Genomic DNA, 14,645 nt, shown 5'->3' with positions numbered 1-14,645 from the left:
AAAGCAATTTAATCACTGATTACGCCTCAAAAATGTAATCTACTTACTTCACTGATTATTATCAAGGTAACCAAGTTACTTTAAAAGTAATATATTGGTTACTTTTTTACCAACCCCTCCACCCCCGCCTCAATATAAGAATGGCAACAGAAATATTTAATTACATGTAATTGATTTTTCACATAAGGCCAGGGGTGAAAGTGGGCCAGAACGGTCAGGAACGCAGGTCCAGTATAAGATTCAGAGCCGGAATGCTGTTCCGGTACACGGTGCTTTAATTCCGAAAACATGACGGCCACTGTCAAAACACTATGTAAAAAAAAAAAAAAAAAAAAACTGCTAGGAAGCCACACATGCATTTTATCTCCAAGAAGAAAACAATCTACCAACATCAGATTTACATACACAAGTGTTAACAACAAGCATAATAAAGTGCTTGAGTAGTGTAATCTGTTTCCACCAATATTTATTATTTATTTTATTCCACGGACGGCATGGAGGTTTCCCCAGCTGCTACAGTTATCTGAGTCTGACGATGATGAGTCACGTCAATGTGCGAATGCACGCAGCAAAGCAAAACAACTGGACTCATTTATCCGTTCAATTTGCTGACATACTGACATATGATCAGCAGAGACAGTTGGCTCTGATTCATTCAAATGTGCATGTTTTCTGGAACAGCAAAAAAAAAAAAAAAAAAAAAAAAAATCTTGTTGAATTGATGCGACAAAAAAAGGGCAATGCAACATAAAATGGATCAAATCCTTAAGAGCAACGAAAGAGTTGAGGAGGCTCATTTTTTCATATTTAGTTTTATTTGCTCTAATGGGGAGGTTCAGAACATCTTAGCTGTCAATGTGCACTTTGGACTTATATTTGTTCATTTATGTTAGGCTACTTATTCATATCCTTATGATTTTAAAAAGTCAATGTTAGTGCGATCTTCTAGACTGCCTTCTGGTCTGCCTCATTTCACATGGCTGAATCCAACTGCTCCCTGTTAAGTTTTTGTTTGAGCTCATGTTTTTTTATGCATTCATAATTTAGTTTATAGGAATATTTAGCCATTTTTGGGGGGGAATATGTGTCCGAACCTTTTGTTAAGAGCGTTGGAAAAAAACCTTAGCATTTTATAGCATTTTCTTTTGCTATGTAAGTTAGCAAATTGCTATTTTGTTGTACATAGGTCCTCCTTTTTTTTTTTTTTTTTTTTTAATACCGTTTGAGGCTCAGGTATTTTAATTCTTCATGTTCCTTATCCGATTACTCGATTATCCGATCATACTAGTTCATCGATTAATGGACTACTAAAATAATCGATAGCTGTAGCCCTAAAGTAAATGTTTACATTAAATTTAATTTTAATATACATCCTATGTTCTTAAGTAGTTAAAAATTGAGATTTGTCATTTCGTATGTGAGGAAATGACGGAAAATAAAAATTAGGAGATGGAGGTTGGGGTTATTGCTGTTTTTGTTAACTTTTGTTTTGCAAATCATTGAAAAAATACAATTTTGAATGAAAATCAGTTTTTGTATGTGTTATAGAAATAACTGTGCTAAAACAGTTTTCTTTGCATTTCAGTAGTTTAAGAGGTTTGACCCCCCCCCCAAAAAAAATGAAAGAAAATAAATAAATAAAATAAAATTTCTGGCTCCGTGGCAACCTTCACGTCGGGGAGTTCCGGCAAGAAATTCTAGCCACTTTCACCCCTGCATAAGGCTTAATCTTCGAATTAGCGGAGGTTTAATTAGTCGATGGAGTTGATTTCAACCACCATTGACTCATGCAAGTTTGGCCACTCCGGAGCCCTGAAACCAACAAAGAACAGACAAACTGCATGGAATTTGTTGAAATCAACTCCACCGACTAATGAAACGCCGCTAACTCGAAGATTAAGCCTAATGTAAAAAATTCTGAATTTCAGGTTAGGGTTAGCAGCATATCAGTGCCAAAATTCTGAATTTCAGGTTGGGGTTTAGGGGTTAGGGTTAACAGCATATCAGTGCCAATGTAAAACATTGCAAATTGACTGCACACAACATCACACAAATGAATTGGACAGTGCAATAAACACAAAGGTGGAGGCGGGCGCGGATGCACTCGCACAACCCGGAAGTACGCCGTACACAAACGCGGTCAATTTTGCCTCAAACCCTGGCAGCAACTAAGCACTATACACTTACCGTATTGGCCCGAATATAAGACGGTGTTTTTTGCATTAAAATAAGATTAAAAAGATGGGGTCGTCTTATATTCGCAGTCTAGACATTATACCCCTTCACGACGCTAGATGACGCCAGATATCATTGAAGCGATGTTCTGTTTTGACAGATCTCGGCTACTCTCCCCATTCATGACGCTAGATGGCGCCACATATAATTGAAGATATGTTCTGTCATGACAAATCTCAGCTACTAGTTTAACCAGTTTGCATTATTTTATTGCATTATTAATGTTTTTCCTTATTCGGATTTGTTTCAAGACTAGTTATAGTTAGACTTCACTTTGATGGTTAATGCAGTTTTTGCTGTTTTGTTGTTTTATCACAATAGATTGGTTTATGTACATTTCAAAAACCAGAAGCCATTCATTTACGAATGTGATTGCACTTTAGTTTACATATTTAAATGTTCAGATATTAAGATTTGAATGAGGCAAAATAACATGCCTTTTCTCTCAAATATATCATTATAGTCATTTGTTTCAGATGTACTGTAATTATTTTCTGTATAAAATTTAATTTGGTGTTCTAAAAGTCTTTTTTCAAACTTGAGTCTTGAAAAAGAGGGGGTCGTCTCATAATCAGGGCCGTCTTATATTCGGGCCAATATGGTAATTGGACTTGCAACAAATTCAAAGATGCTAAACGAACACGTCACCTCACGGCATAACCGTGCAACACGAATATGATGTAAACCAGGGGTGCCCAAGTCCAGTCCTCGAGAGCCCCTATCCAGCTTGTTTTCCATGTCTCCCTCCTTAAACACACCTGAATCAAATGATCAGCTCATCAGCAAGCTCTGCAGGAACCTGATAATCATCCTGATTATTTGAGTCAGGTGTGTTGGAGGAGGAAGAAATGGAAAACAAGCTGGATAGGGGCTCTCGAGGACTGGACTTGAGCACCCCTGATGTAAACAATGCTCATTAAAAGTTGCGATGGCACGCTACATGACACTCGATTATTATTAAACGGCGGATAATATTAGCCGGCTAACGACCGTAATTTCTGGACTATTGGGCGCCCCTGATTACAAGCCTCACCCAGTACATTTTTAAAGGAAAAACCATTTTGTACATACATAAGCCTCTCCTGGCTATAAGCCGCGTGTGCCCACTTAGTAACATGAGATCTTGACAAAGAAATACACACAGTTTTCAAAATTTTAATAACACACCTTATCATCGTTCCAAACAGCGCCAGCAAACACGGCAGTTATATAGCAGCGGCACGGAAGTTAAATAGCATTAGCACGGCGATACAGCACAAATTGGGCTGGTTATTAGAAACATAAAAGTCTTTGTTAGCAATCTTCATCTTCCTGCTGTGCACTCAAACCATGGAAGTCTTCACCCTCAGTGTCGGATATGAAGACGCTCAGATACACTTCGCCACGGACGTACTCAGTCTCTCCTTCGCCGTCGCCTTCAATGATGCATAATGAGGCAAATGCACTCCTGAGCCCGTGCAGTCCTATTCGGCACGCAGCAGACTGGCCCCTCGAAACCCATTGGTGATGGCGGGCTTCTTTCACACTGCTTCATGCTGCCAGGCTCCCCCGGCATACCTGCGCAATAGCTGCTCTTTGCATGAGGCGAGTCTTGGCAAACGATCTCTCGCCACGAGTTGTCAAAACTTCCCATACAACTCGGATGGCCAATTTAATGTTTTTCTAGCGTTCTCCATGATGCAGATCTGCCAATTCTACTCATGCACAAAGACGAGGGTCCGCCACTTCTATTCATGCACAACGTACAAAGTTAAACCACCGGTCATAGTGCAAACAGGCGTCTTCCTCGACACTTATAATCCACGTGTCTCACTCCCACATTCCATGCTCGAGCGCCCTGGGCAGCCGTCAGAAAAATGCACAAATTGGCCGCATCATTGCACACGCCGCAGGATCAAAAATGAGGGGAAAAAGTAGCAGCCTGTATTCCGGAAATTACGGTACTCAATGCAAGAATTTACACGGATTAGAGGTACATTAATGCAGCCGAGATGCCGTATATTCTAACTAATTACACGTTTAAGGCCATTATCCTAGTGTAGATGTAGCTAATAGTGTTAAAATATCGCTGCTATTCTGAAGAGGCCCGCAAAAAAATTCCACTTGCCCCCACCCACACACACACGCACTAGACTAGTCTTGAGTGGCCTGCAAAAGTGTGGATGGGCCCGCGAATTGTCCATTGGCACCCCCGCCCCATCCCCGTTTGATGGTCCACTCGAGGGGTCCCGTTTATTTGTTCCGCCACTGAGTGTAAGAGGCCGTTTACATGGTGACTCTCCAAGAATACGAAAAATTTTTAATTTGCATTTGCATTTGCGTTTCCATTCGAACAATGTCGCAATTCCGCATGAAAACGATGTAGTATTCATGCCAGGCCCTGGGGGGCAGTGCAGATTTACAGGGCGCCAGAGAATGATGCACTTTGACCCCACCAAGCTCCCTCAGCCGGAAAAAAATATGCCCGCCCACTCGAAGCAATGGCATTTTTCTTTAGTTCCAAAAGGCACAAAAATGGAAACATTCAACATATTTAATTTAAAAATATTATTAAAACAGTAAATTAAAGCCGACATTCCGCCATATTTGCTGTTTTTAATATTTACTGGCACCGCTGCGCACGCCTAATGTGACGTGTACGAGTGCTGACGTTATCGGCACGGTCTCGTGTCGCGGGAGCCTTTGATATGTATGCCAAGGAAGCCCCCCCTTAATCCCCCACAATCTGATTCTTCCACTTTATAGGCAGGATTCAGAATTTTTCGTCTTTGCCTTGTCTTCGCCGACACCGTATACACGCGAGATCACTCGGCAACACAGTCATTGCGCCTTCATGTCGCAGAGTCGCCATGTAAACTGCCCCTTAGTGCATAATTCACCACCAAGTGATTTTAACAAGAAAATTGCTGTTACAGTCTTTGCCAAAAGCTACTCATCTGTGGGGGAGTTTGGACCAAAAAGGTCACACGACCTCATCTCCAACTTTTCCTATTTGTGTGTACTTAGACTTGCATTTAATTTGTCAGTTCTTCTCCTCCACAGCTCTTGGCTTTTGTGCAAGGCTTGTTTACGTTCTACCACGAGGGATACGAGCTGGCTCACGAGTTTGAGCCATACAAGCAGCAGCTCCAGTTCAACCTACAGAACGTAAGTTTGAACAAGCATCTCACCGTGCTCTGAATGGTCAACAGGTTTTTCTGTTGTTGGTTCTGAAGGAGTTGTAGCATTTTTTTAATGTGCTGTTTGAAAGAACAGCAACCAAGTAATCCTATGGTAAATAATAGGGTAGTAACGATATATTGATCTGGATCGATACATCGTTTGGTTTGGCATTGTTTTCTTGTGGTAGCTTCAAAGCAGATTGTTGATCTGTTGATTACATTAGTCACGTAGCGTATTTAAATCACCCTTATTTGATATTTCTACGTTTATTTTACGTCTCTTAAAGCATTTTTCGTATGTTATGCCTGTATGCATCTAAACAAACCAAGCTGAAAGCGCACGGTAGTACTTTGGGTGTCAAATTCGCTTCTTGTAGACGTTTCGCCGGTATAGCATATTTTGGCAGAACACTGGTTTCATCATACTCTCGTCTCATCCTGTCTTTCCTGTTCATTTTGCTTTTGCTGCTCGTTTTGTGAAATATCGAGAGTGTTGTCATGCTCATTAATGTTCCTCTCGGGTTCAAATTGAAAGGGTTGAACGGATGACATGTTTATGTCGCTAGAGTCATCCTCTGGAAGCAGCATAACCCAGTGACGTCACCGCCCTGCGCTGTCAACAACAATGGCGACCTACTAGTTAAACAAATTTTACAAATTGTATAATAACAAAAACATCAAGAGGGGTTTTAATATCGAATTCTTTTAACTCATAGTAACGTTTATCTTTAAATTACCACAAGTCTTTCTATCCGTGGATCCCTTTAAAAGTATGAGAGGGAAACCCATGCAAAAAGTGTTTTGAGGCAACGAAAAGGTAATAAAAGACTCGAGCACAAAACACAAATAGTAAGCACTTACCCCTTTTAACCGATGTGTGCATGAGTTGGACGTTCGCCGCGTAAAAAACCAATGCAAGCAACGAAGGGATCAAGAATACAAACTGTCAGATGGCAGCAAGTCAATATCTCGGCAACCTGCCTAGGATCGTTTTAAAGACACTGCTGATGAGCTGGAATTGGATGCAGGTACAACGTTGGGAACTCATCCCACATCTCTTTAACAAAACAATCTGACCAGCAGCAGAATGTGACAAAATCATGCCAGTCGTCATACTAGCTTCGCTTGCTTGGTAGCACAGCTGTTCTCCTAATCCAGGCGAACTATGTCATCACCCCGGGCGTCCATTGTGCGCGGAAAACATGGCGCCCTCCGTTGGTCAAAACAAATGAAGTAAATATAGATTTTTAAATCAATGGCAATGTTTTACGTGTTTTTCATAACATATTTTAGTAAAAGAGAACAATTGTGGCATATTAGAGCCTACAAGTCCGAGGTTCCCTTTAAAAGTAAACTAAACTGTAAATTGCTGCTGTAATTTCATTCTCTTAATAAGCCATGCAACTTGCTATGATCCAAGGTTTTGAACAGGCATGATAACTGGTGTGTGTGGCCACAATGTACACATCTGATTTTGTTCACCGTGGTCCACAGTGTGCTTGGGGGGCTTGTGTGTCTGCTGAGACTAGGGCTGTCCCAAACGACTAATTTTCTCCCGATTAGTCAGCCGATTATTTTTACGATTAGTCGACTAATCTTTACAAAAAATTTTTTTAAACTAATTTAGAAATGAAATTTTTGTTGACACTTATTAATTCACCAAAACATTTTGGAACACTTAAATTCTTTACTAAAGTACAAATAAACAGGTAAATAACAATAATAAATCACAATAGCATTAACTAGTGCAAAAGAATGGAATGTAAACATATTCAGAACACTGACGTTGCCTTTCAAATATAATTCAAAACAATTCCTAAAAAAATACATATCTAGCATTAATATTATAGTATACCACTATATATAATAGTATTATAATAATTAGGGCTCTCAAATTTATCGCGTTAACAGGCGGTAATTAATTTTTTTAATTAATCACATTAAAATATTTGACGCAAATAACGCATGCGCGGAATGACCTGTTCATGCATTGTCTCAAACAGTTTACAATGACGCCGTTTTAGCACATTGAGACCGAAAAGGCAGAGAAATGCGAGTGGACACAGGCGTTCATTGGACGGCGCCTTTTATTGGCTTAAGCTTTGGCAGCCTCTACTAACAGTCATGGTTGCCCAACTTCCCATCATGCATTTAGGCGGAGCAAGTGACGATCTTTTTCTTAACATGCTTACTTAAACACAACACAGAACACATTGTATACCATTTGCAGCCACAACTGACAGTCATGGTTGCCCAACTTCCCATCAAGCATTTGGGCGGAGCAGGAGACGATCATTTTCTTAACATGCCTAATTGAATACAACGCAGAACATACTGTATATCATTTGCAGCCACCACTGACAGTCATGGTTGCCCAACTTCCCATCATGCATTTGGGCGGAACAGTTAAGTCACTACAGTATCATTTAGTGAAAGCACAACAAAAATAATATCCCTATCTCTCAAAAAAAAAAAAATGTTCACAAAAAGAAAAGCACTCAATGCAAAGAGAACTGGCATTCCCAATCAAAATAGCGATGCAAAATACACATAAAACTTACTCAGACTTTGCCTTGGCTAGATCTCTAATTAATTCAAAACTCGCCGTTGACACCTTGTGGTGTATTTCAATCACTACCTTGCGTAGTTAAAGACGCCGTGGAAGAACGGCAGGGAGCCTGATGTGACGTCACCGCTCGGCGACGACAACAATGGTGAGCTATTAGTTAATTTTTTGATAGAAAATTTTTAAAAATTTATTAAAACGAAAACATTAGGAGAAGTTTTATTATAAAACTACTAGGGCTGTCAAAATTATCGCGTTAACATTTTCACTATTCTAATAAACCAGGGGTCCCCAAACTACGGCCCGCAGGCTGGATACGGCCCATATCCACATTTGGTCCGGCCCCCTGAACAATACCAGAGAGCATTTTGACCATAGTGTTATTTATTTCCCAGAGAGGGATATTTGGTTATTATCTATTTAATTAATAGTGTTAGGATCCCTTGTATTCGTTACCCACCACGAGCTAACCGCTAGCCGCCGTGTGCTAACCGTTAGCCGCTAGCGCTAATCGCTAATGCTAATCGCTAATGCTAATCGTTGGCTACATGGTGGAGGCTGAATTTTGTTTGTTGCCAATTCACTTATCTAAATTGTTAGTTATTTTCCTGCTTAATGTGTATGTTCATTATTGTGAATGATTAGCATTGTATGCATTATGTAAGCAGTGTATTTCATTTATATTATATTTAATGTAGTTTCTCTTAATTTAGATATGTTTATAACACAGTATATGTTTATAGGTTATATATATTACTGACATGTTATATGGTTATCTTGTATTCACAGAAACCACAATACAACAAAATAAATCTCATACTCCTTTTATCATCATTAAAGGAAACAAATCCTGAACGTCCCCTGTTGATTCTCTGATCGGAGTCAAAACTCCATAGCGTCGCCGGCTTTATACCACACACCCACAGAGGGATCCCCAGTCAAATTAACCCTCTTTTTCAGTTCTTAATTATTATTATTATATAATATATTATTATTTTATTTACTTTTGTTCCGTGAAGAATCCAAAAAGGGTTATTTGATTGTGGCTTTCTGAAAAACAATACATTTTTACATTTAGGCACTCCTGCAATCGTCACACTTTTTCTGTTACAAACTGACCCCGGCCCCTCATCAGAGAAGGGAAAAGTTATGTGGCCCTCACAGGAAAATGTTTGGGGACCCCTGTAATAAACAGTATTTCTAATGCCAAATAGGCACCACTGCTCAAGAAAGCTCGAAAATCATTGGATTAACGTTAGACTCGACGCGCTCAGACTTCACAGGCTTTAAACAGAACAGTGTCATAATCCCAGGAACCCTTTCGTAAGCGATTAAAAAGTCACTTTTTTAATAGCATGTCCCCTTTAATGTGTCCCGCCCTAATAATAAAAAAAGAAGATGGGTTAAGAGTCAAAGAACAGCAAGCTGTGTCGGACGGCAGTGGCAGCCTCAGGGCACCTGAAAATCGGCCTGACGCAGCAGCCGTTGCACTGACATTTTACACTCGCTCTCCACGCCCCGCAAGGCTGAGGGCTCTGATACCAATGCAAGGCTGCATCAGCATCTCGCGCTCCACACTATGACACACTGCAGTGCTGGAAAAGGAACAAATAATACCAATACCTAGCTTTACTTGACTGCAGTATTTGCATTTCTGGTGGATTTCCACAGCAGCAACATTCCCACAAACAATTATTTTGATATCTGACTAATCTTAATTGATTTAGTGATTCGTCAACTAATCGGTTCATGTATGAATCGGCTGTTATGTAATGCTGGACTATATACAGTCTGCTTTTGTCAAGGACTGCAGAAATCAGAGAATACCTATTCTTAAAGTTTTTGGTAAAAAATGTCTCTAAACGATTTATCGACGATCAAAAAAAGTTATATCTTATTAATCGATTAGCTACCAGCTATTCAATTAATTGTACAAGCCCCAAATTATACATGTACTCATAATTGGGGCTGTCAAACGATTAAAATTTTAATCAAGTTAATTACAGCTTAAAAATTAATTAATCATAATTAATCGCAATTCAAACCATCTATAAAATAATTCATATTTTTCTGTAAATTACTGTTGGAATGGATAAGACACAAGATGGATGTATACATTCACTATACGGTACATAAGTACTGTATTTGTTTATTATAACAATAAATTTAAAAATATGGCAATAACATTATTAACATTCTGTTAAAGCGATCCATGGATAGAAAGACTTGTAGCTCTTAAAAGATAAATGTTAGTACAAGTTATAGAAATTTTATATTAAAACCCCTCTTAATGTTTTCGTTTTAATAAAATTTGTAAAATTTTCAATCAAAACATAAACTTGTAGCCCGGCATTGTTGATGTCAATAATTACACATTGCTCATGGGTCGCACTCAAGCACCAGTAGAGGGCGACAAAACTCCAAAAAACACAAATAACGAGTGGAGATTACACTGTGCTGTCATTTTAATCTGTTTGAGCGGGGCATGTGCGTTAATTGCGTCAATTATTTTAACGTGATTAATTTTAAAAATTAATTACCGCCCGTTAACGCGATAATTTTGACAGCCCTATTAATAATATTAAATTAATAATAGTTGTTAATTATTCGATAACCCATTAGTGGTTGATTAATCGCAGCAGCCCTAATTTGCAAACATAACCAGGTTTTAGGAATGTACTCTAATTTGACAGTCGATTTGTTGTTTAGTCGATTAATCGTGGCAGCCCTAATTTGCATTTGTACGCGTGTATAAATAATGCCAATTTACTTGATAATCAATTAATTAAGTAATCATGACAGATCTAATATGAACATAACCACTCATATTAACTCATTTGCTCCCAAAAACGTATAAATACGTTCTTTTTTTAATTGTTTCAGTGTCCCAAAGACGTATTCATACGTCTTTTATGTTTTTTTTTCCACAAGAGACATCTCTAGGTTCTGATTCAACTTAGCTCCAAAGCACAATGCTGAAAATCCATTTTAAAGCAATAAAACTGGCCACTGGAGGGCAGTAGCGCATTTGGTAAGACCCGCAACCTGATTCAACGTAGCGAACGGCCGTGCCGCACACCTGGGGCGCCGGTGGAAGACGACCAAATGGACCTCCAGGATGTCAGGCGGCAGACGACCGAGCAGAACAAATGGGAGGATGCCCGGGATGCCAGGCGCTGGACGACCGAGCAGAATGACCGGGACCACCGGTGCAGCGGATGATGCTGTTAAGTCCGTGCTGCTCGCTGAGCAGATCCCGCGCCGCCGTGCTCAGCCGCTCGCGTCCCCCGCACCCTCCAGTGTCCTGCACGGAAACGCGCACGGCCAAACCCAGGCGAATTCTGCCACAAGGCAGTGGTCACCACAAAAGAAAGACTCAAAAAAATCCATCTTTATGAGACAGGCGGTGATGAGGGAAAAGTTTACCCCGGCTGTCGCGGCCACAACTGCGTCATCTCTCAGTTAGTTATGTGTAAATAAATTGTTACTTTGCTATCAAAAGCTCTATTTGTCTTGTTGTTTCTGTTATTTTTTTAAAGGAAAACATCATTCAGATGTTTGGGATGTAACTAAAGCAAAAAAAATAACTGTGTTAAAGTCAAAGTTATGTTTGAAATGTATGCGTTTACAATAAGCTCAATTTCTCTGTTTTTTCATCAGAAATTGGAAAATTCCTCAAACTAAGCTATTTTCTAATGCTGATTTCTAAAGAATGGAAAAAGATATGAACTATTTTTTTTTCCAGATGAAAGAAAAGAGTTTAATCTTTCTTTTGGTGGGTTCCGTGTTTATATAGCAATAGAACAGAATTTTCTGCGGGCTTTGCAAAATCAGTCAAAATCCAGTAAAACGGCCAGGAGCGAAGGGGGTTGCACCGGTGAAAATGGCTGGGAGTGTATAAGTTAATAGCCAGGTAGGCGATAATATGTGGCAATAAAAGCACTTTAAAATGATATCGGATAATATCGGCATCGCTTCTTCTTTATCGGTTTTGTGCCAATACGCATGTTGCCTTCAAAGTGAATTTTGCCTTTGTACAAGGACTGGTCACACCTTAGCAAAGCAGTTATTTTTATTGACCATTAGATGTCTCCAAACTAAGATGTTTGGGATTTGTAATGTGAACAGACCATTTCCATTCATGGTTCAAATATTAAATTAACAATAAATGATTGAAAAATAATGAATTGTTTAAAAAAAAAAAAAAAAAAAAAAAGGAATTTTCAACAGTAAATATAGTGGTGCAATATAGGCACTTTTTCCAAACCTTCAGTTGAACGTCTTTTATTTTTCACACAATGTTTATTTGGAAAACCTTGAAGTTGTTACATTTATCATTATTAAAGCATTTGATATCAGTATCTGATTTTTGGTGACAGGAAACATCGGGAAATCGCTTAAAAAGTCATTATAGGACATATCTCCATATTAATAACATACTAGTAGTTGTCAATTAATTTGATCATAGATGCCGATTAATCGATTAATTGTGGCATCCCCAATACGCACATATACACATATACTGTATTTTCCGCACTATAAGGCAAATCGCATTGTAAGGCGCACCTTCAATGAATGGCCTATTTTGAAACTTTTTTTTTCATATATAAGATGCATGAGTAGTCGTAGTAGCAGTAGTTGTGGTTTGGGGTTGCGTGTAATGCATCCACTAGATGAAGCTGCGCTAAATAGAATGTCATGCCATGATGAACCAATGTTGATCCAAACTGTACATAAAATTAAAATTAAATGGTTTTTAGGTGAGCCATAAAGTACAGAAATTACGGTACTTGTATTAATATTATACTAATAGTTGTCAATTAAATTGTTAGTTTCTTAGTTATTGATTAGGCGATTAGTCATCGCAACCCTAAGAAGCCCCTAAAGCAGGAGTGGGCAAACTATTCCACAAAGGGCCGCAGTGGGTGCGGGTTTTCGTTACAACCTATCAAGAGGAAACCTTTTCACCAATCTGGTGTCATACAAGTGCAATCAGTTGATTTCAATCAGGTGCATCCTGTTTCCCCGGACTTACAGTTGTGGTCAAAAGTTTACATACACTTGTGAAGAACATAATGTCATGGCTCTCTTGAGTTTCCAGTTATTTCTACAACTCAGATTTTTCTCCGATAGAGTGATTGGAACAGATACTTCTTTGTCACAAAAAACATTCATTAAGTTTGGTTCTTTTATGACTTTATTATGGGTTAACAAAAAAAGTGATCAAATCTGCTTGGTCAAAAATATACATACATGGATCTGAAAAAACGACTCATTGACTTGAACAAGTCAGGAAAGTCACTTGGAGCCATTTCAAAGCAGCTGCAGGTCCCAAGAGCAACAGTGCAAACAATTGTTTGTAAGTATAAAGTGTATGGCTCTGTTTTGTCACTGCCACGATCAGGAAGAAAACGCAAGCTATCACCTGCTGCTGAGAGAAAATTGGTCAGGAGGGTGAAGGTTCAACCGAGAATCACCAAAAAGCAGATCTGCCAAGAATTAGAAGCTGCTGGAACACAGGTGTCAGTGTCCACAGTCAAGCGTGTTTTGCATCTCCATGGACTGAGAGGCTGCCGTGCAAGAAGGAAGCCCTTGCTCCAAAAGCGGCACCTTAATTAAAGAGCATACGACACCAGAAAAAAAGTCTTACATGGCATTATTATGTGAATTAGAATCATATTTTGAGACGATTTGACTATATACAACAATTTAGCAAAGCGCAGATGACGAGAAATTACTCTTTTAATCTGCCGGTTAGCCACGCCTACAATTATAGGGCTTTAGCGTCCCCAACAGGTGGATGACGTCAGCAGTAGACTAGGCTCATCTGTTTTACTATTCAGCCCATTGAGGGGGAATTGTTCAGAACGAGGAAAACGAGACGAAGAGAGCTGCAAAATGTCATTGTTTCAGTCTCTCTACTCCCAATATTTTTACAGGATATTCTTTTTATCCAAGTATTTTCCCCAATAGCTATATAAATGGCTTGAGAAGGACCAGTCAGCCCGTCGAGGGGGAACTATTCACAATGAGGAAAACGCGACGAAGAGAGCGGCAAAATGTCATTGTTTCTGTCTCTTTACTTCAATATTTTTACAGGATATTCTTTTTATCCAAGTATTTTTCCCCAATAGCTATATAAATGGCTTGAGAAGGACCAGTCAGCCCGTCGAGGGGGAACTATTCACAATGAGGAAAACGCGACGAAGAGAGCGGCAAAATGTCATTGTTTCTGTCTCTTTACTTCAATATTTTTACAGGGTATTCTTTTTACCCAAGTACTTTCCCCAATTGCTAAATAAATGGCATGGTCATGACAAATAACTTGTGCTAAATGGAATATAAAATAATAAAAATCCATTTATTCAAGACGACATGGCAAAATTACTCCATAATGGTCAAAACAGTCGACTTTACCTTTACTGTCACACCTGCCGAACGATATTTTATGACACCTAAATCGGACATATGTCATTTCCCTTCCCCGGCTTCGGAGAATGTAAACAGACCAGAAGGAGTGACAGCTAGCCGACATGCTAACCCGAACCGAGGGATGTTTCAAAGTCTTCGAAGTGGAAAATCACACATAACTAGCCTGGATTATTTGACATGACGACCCGGTTGTCGAGTTTCTTTGCGGATCGGCAAACCGCCCGGCGGAGAGCAATTTACAGTTCGTTCCC

At 39.3% G+C, this 14,645-nt stretch overlaps 1 protein-coding gene across 7 annotated transcripts in view; it reads left to right on the top strand.

Moving 5' to 3' along the window:
- Positions 1-14,645, top strand: part of LOC130911124 (rho GTPase-activating protein 42-like) — a 258,112-nt gene that overhangs the window by 179,700 nt on the left and 63,767 nt on the right. For all 7 annotated transcript variants that reach the window (XM_057828849.1, XM_057828848.1, XM_057828847.1 and 4 more), the window contains exon 7: positions 5,278-5,382. In XM_057828849.1, coding sequence (XP_057684832.1) covers positions 5,278-5,382 — 105 coding nt within the window. The remainder of the gene's footprint in view (positions 1-5,277; positions 5,383-14,645) is intronic.

Source organism: Corythoichthys intestinalis, unplaced genomic scaffold (genome assembly GCF_030265065.1).
Source record: "Corythoichthys intestinalis isolate RoL2023-P3 unplaced genomic scaffold, ASM3026506v1 HiC_scaffold_23, whole genome shotgun sequence".
Classification (NCBI taxonomy): Eukaryota; Metazoa; Chordata; class Actinopteri; order Syngnathiformes; family Syngnathidae; genus Corythoichthys; species Corythoichthys intestinalis.
This window is presented reverse-complemented; position numbering and strand designations above follow the sequence as displayed.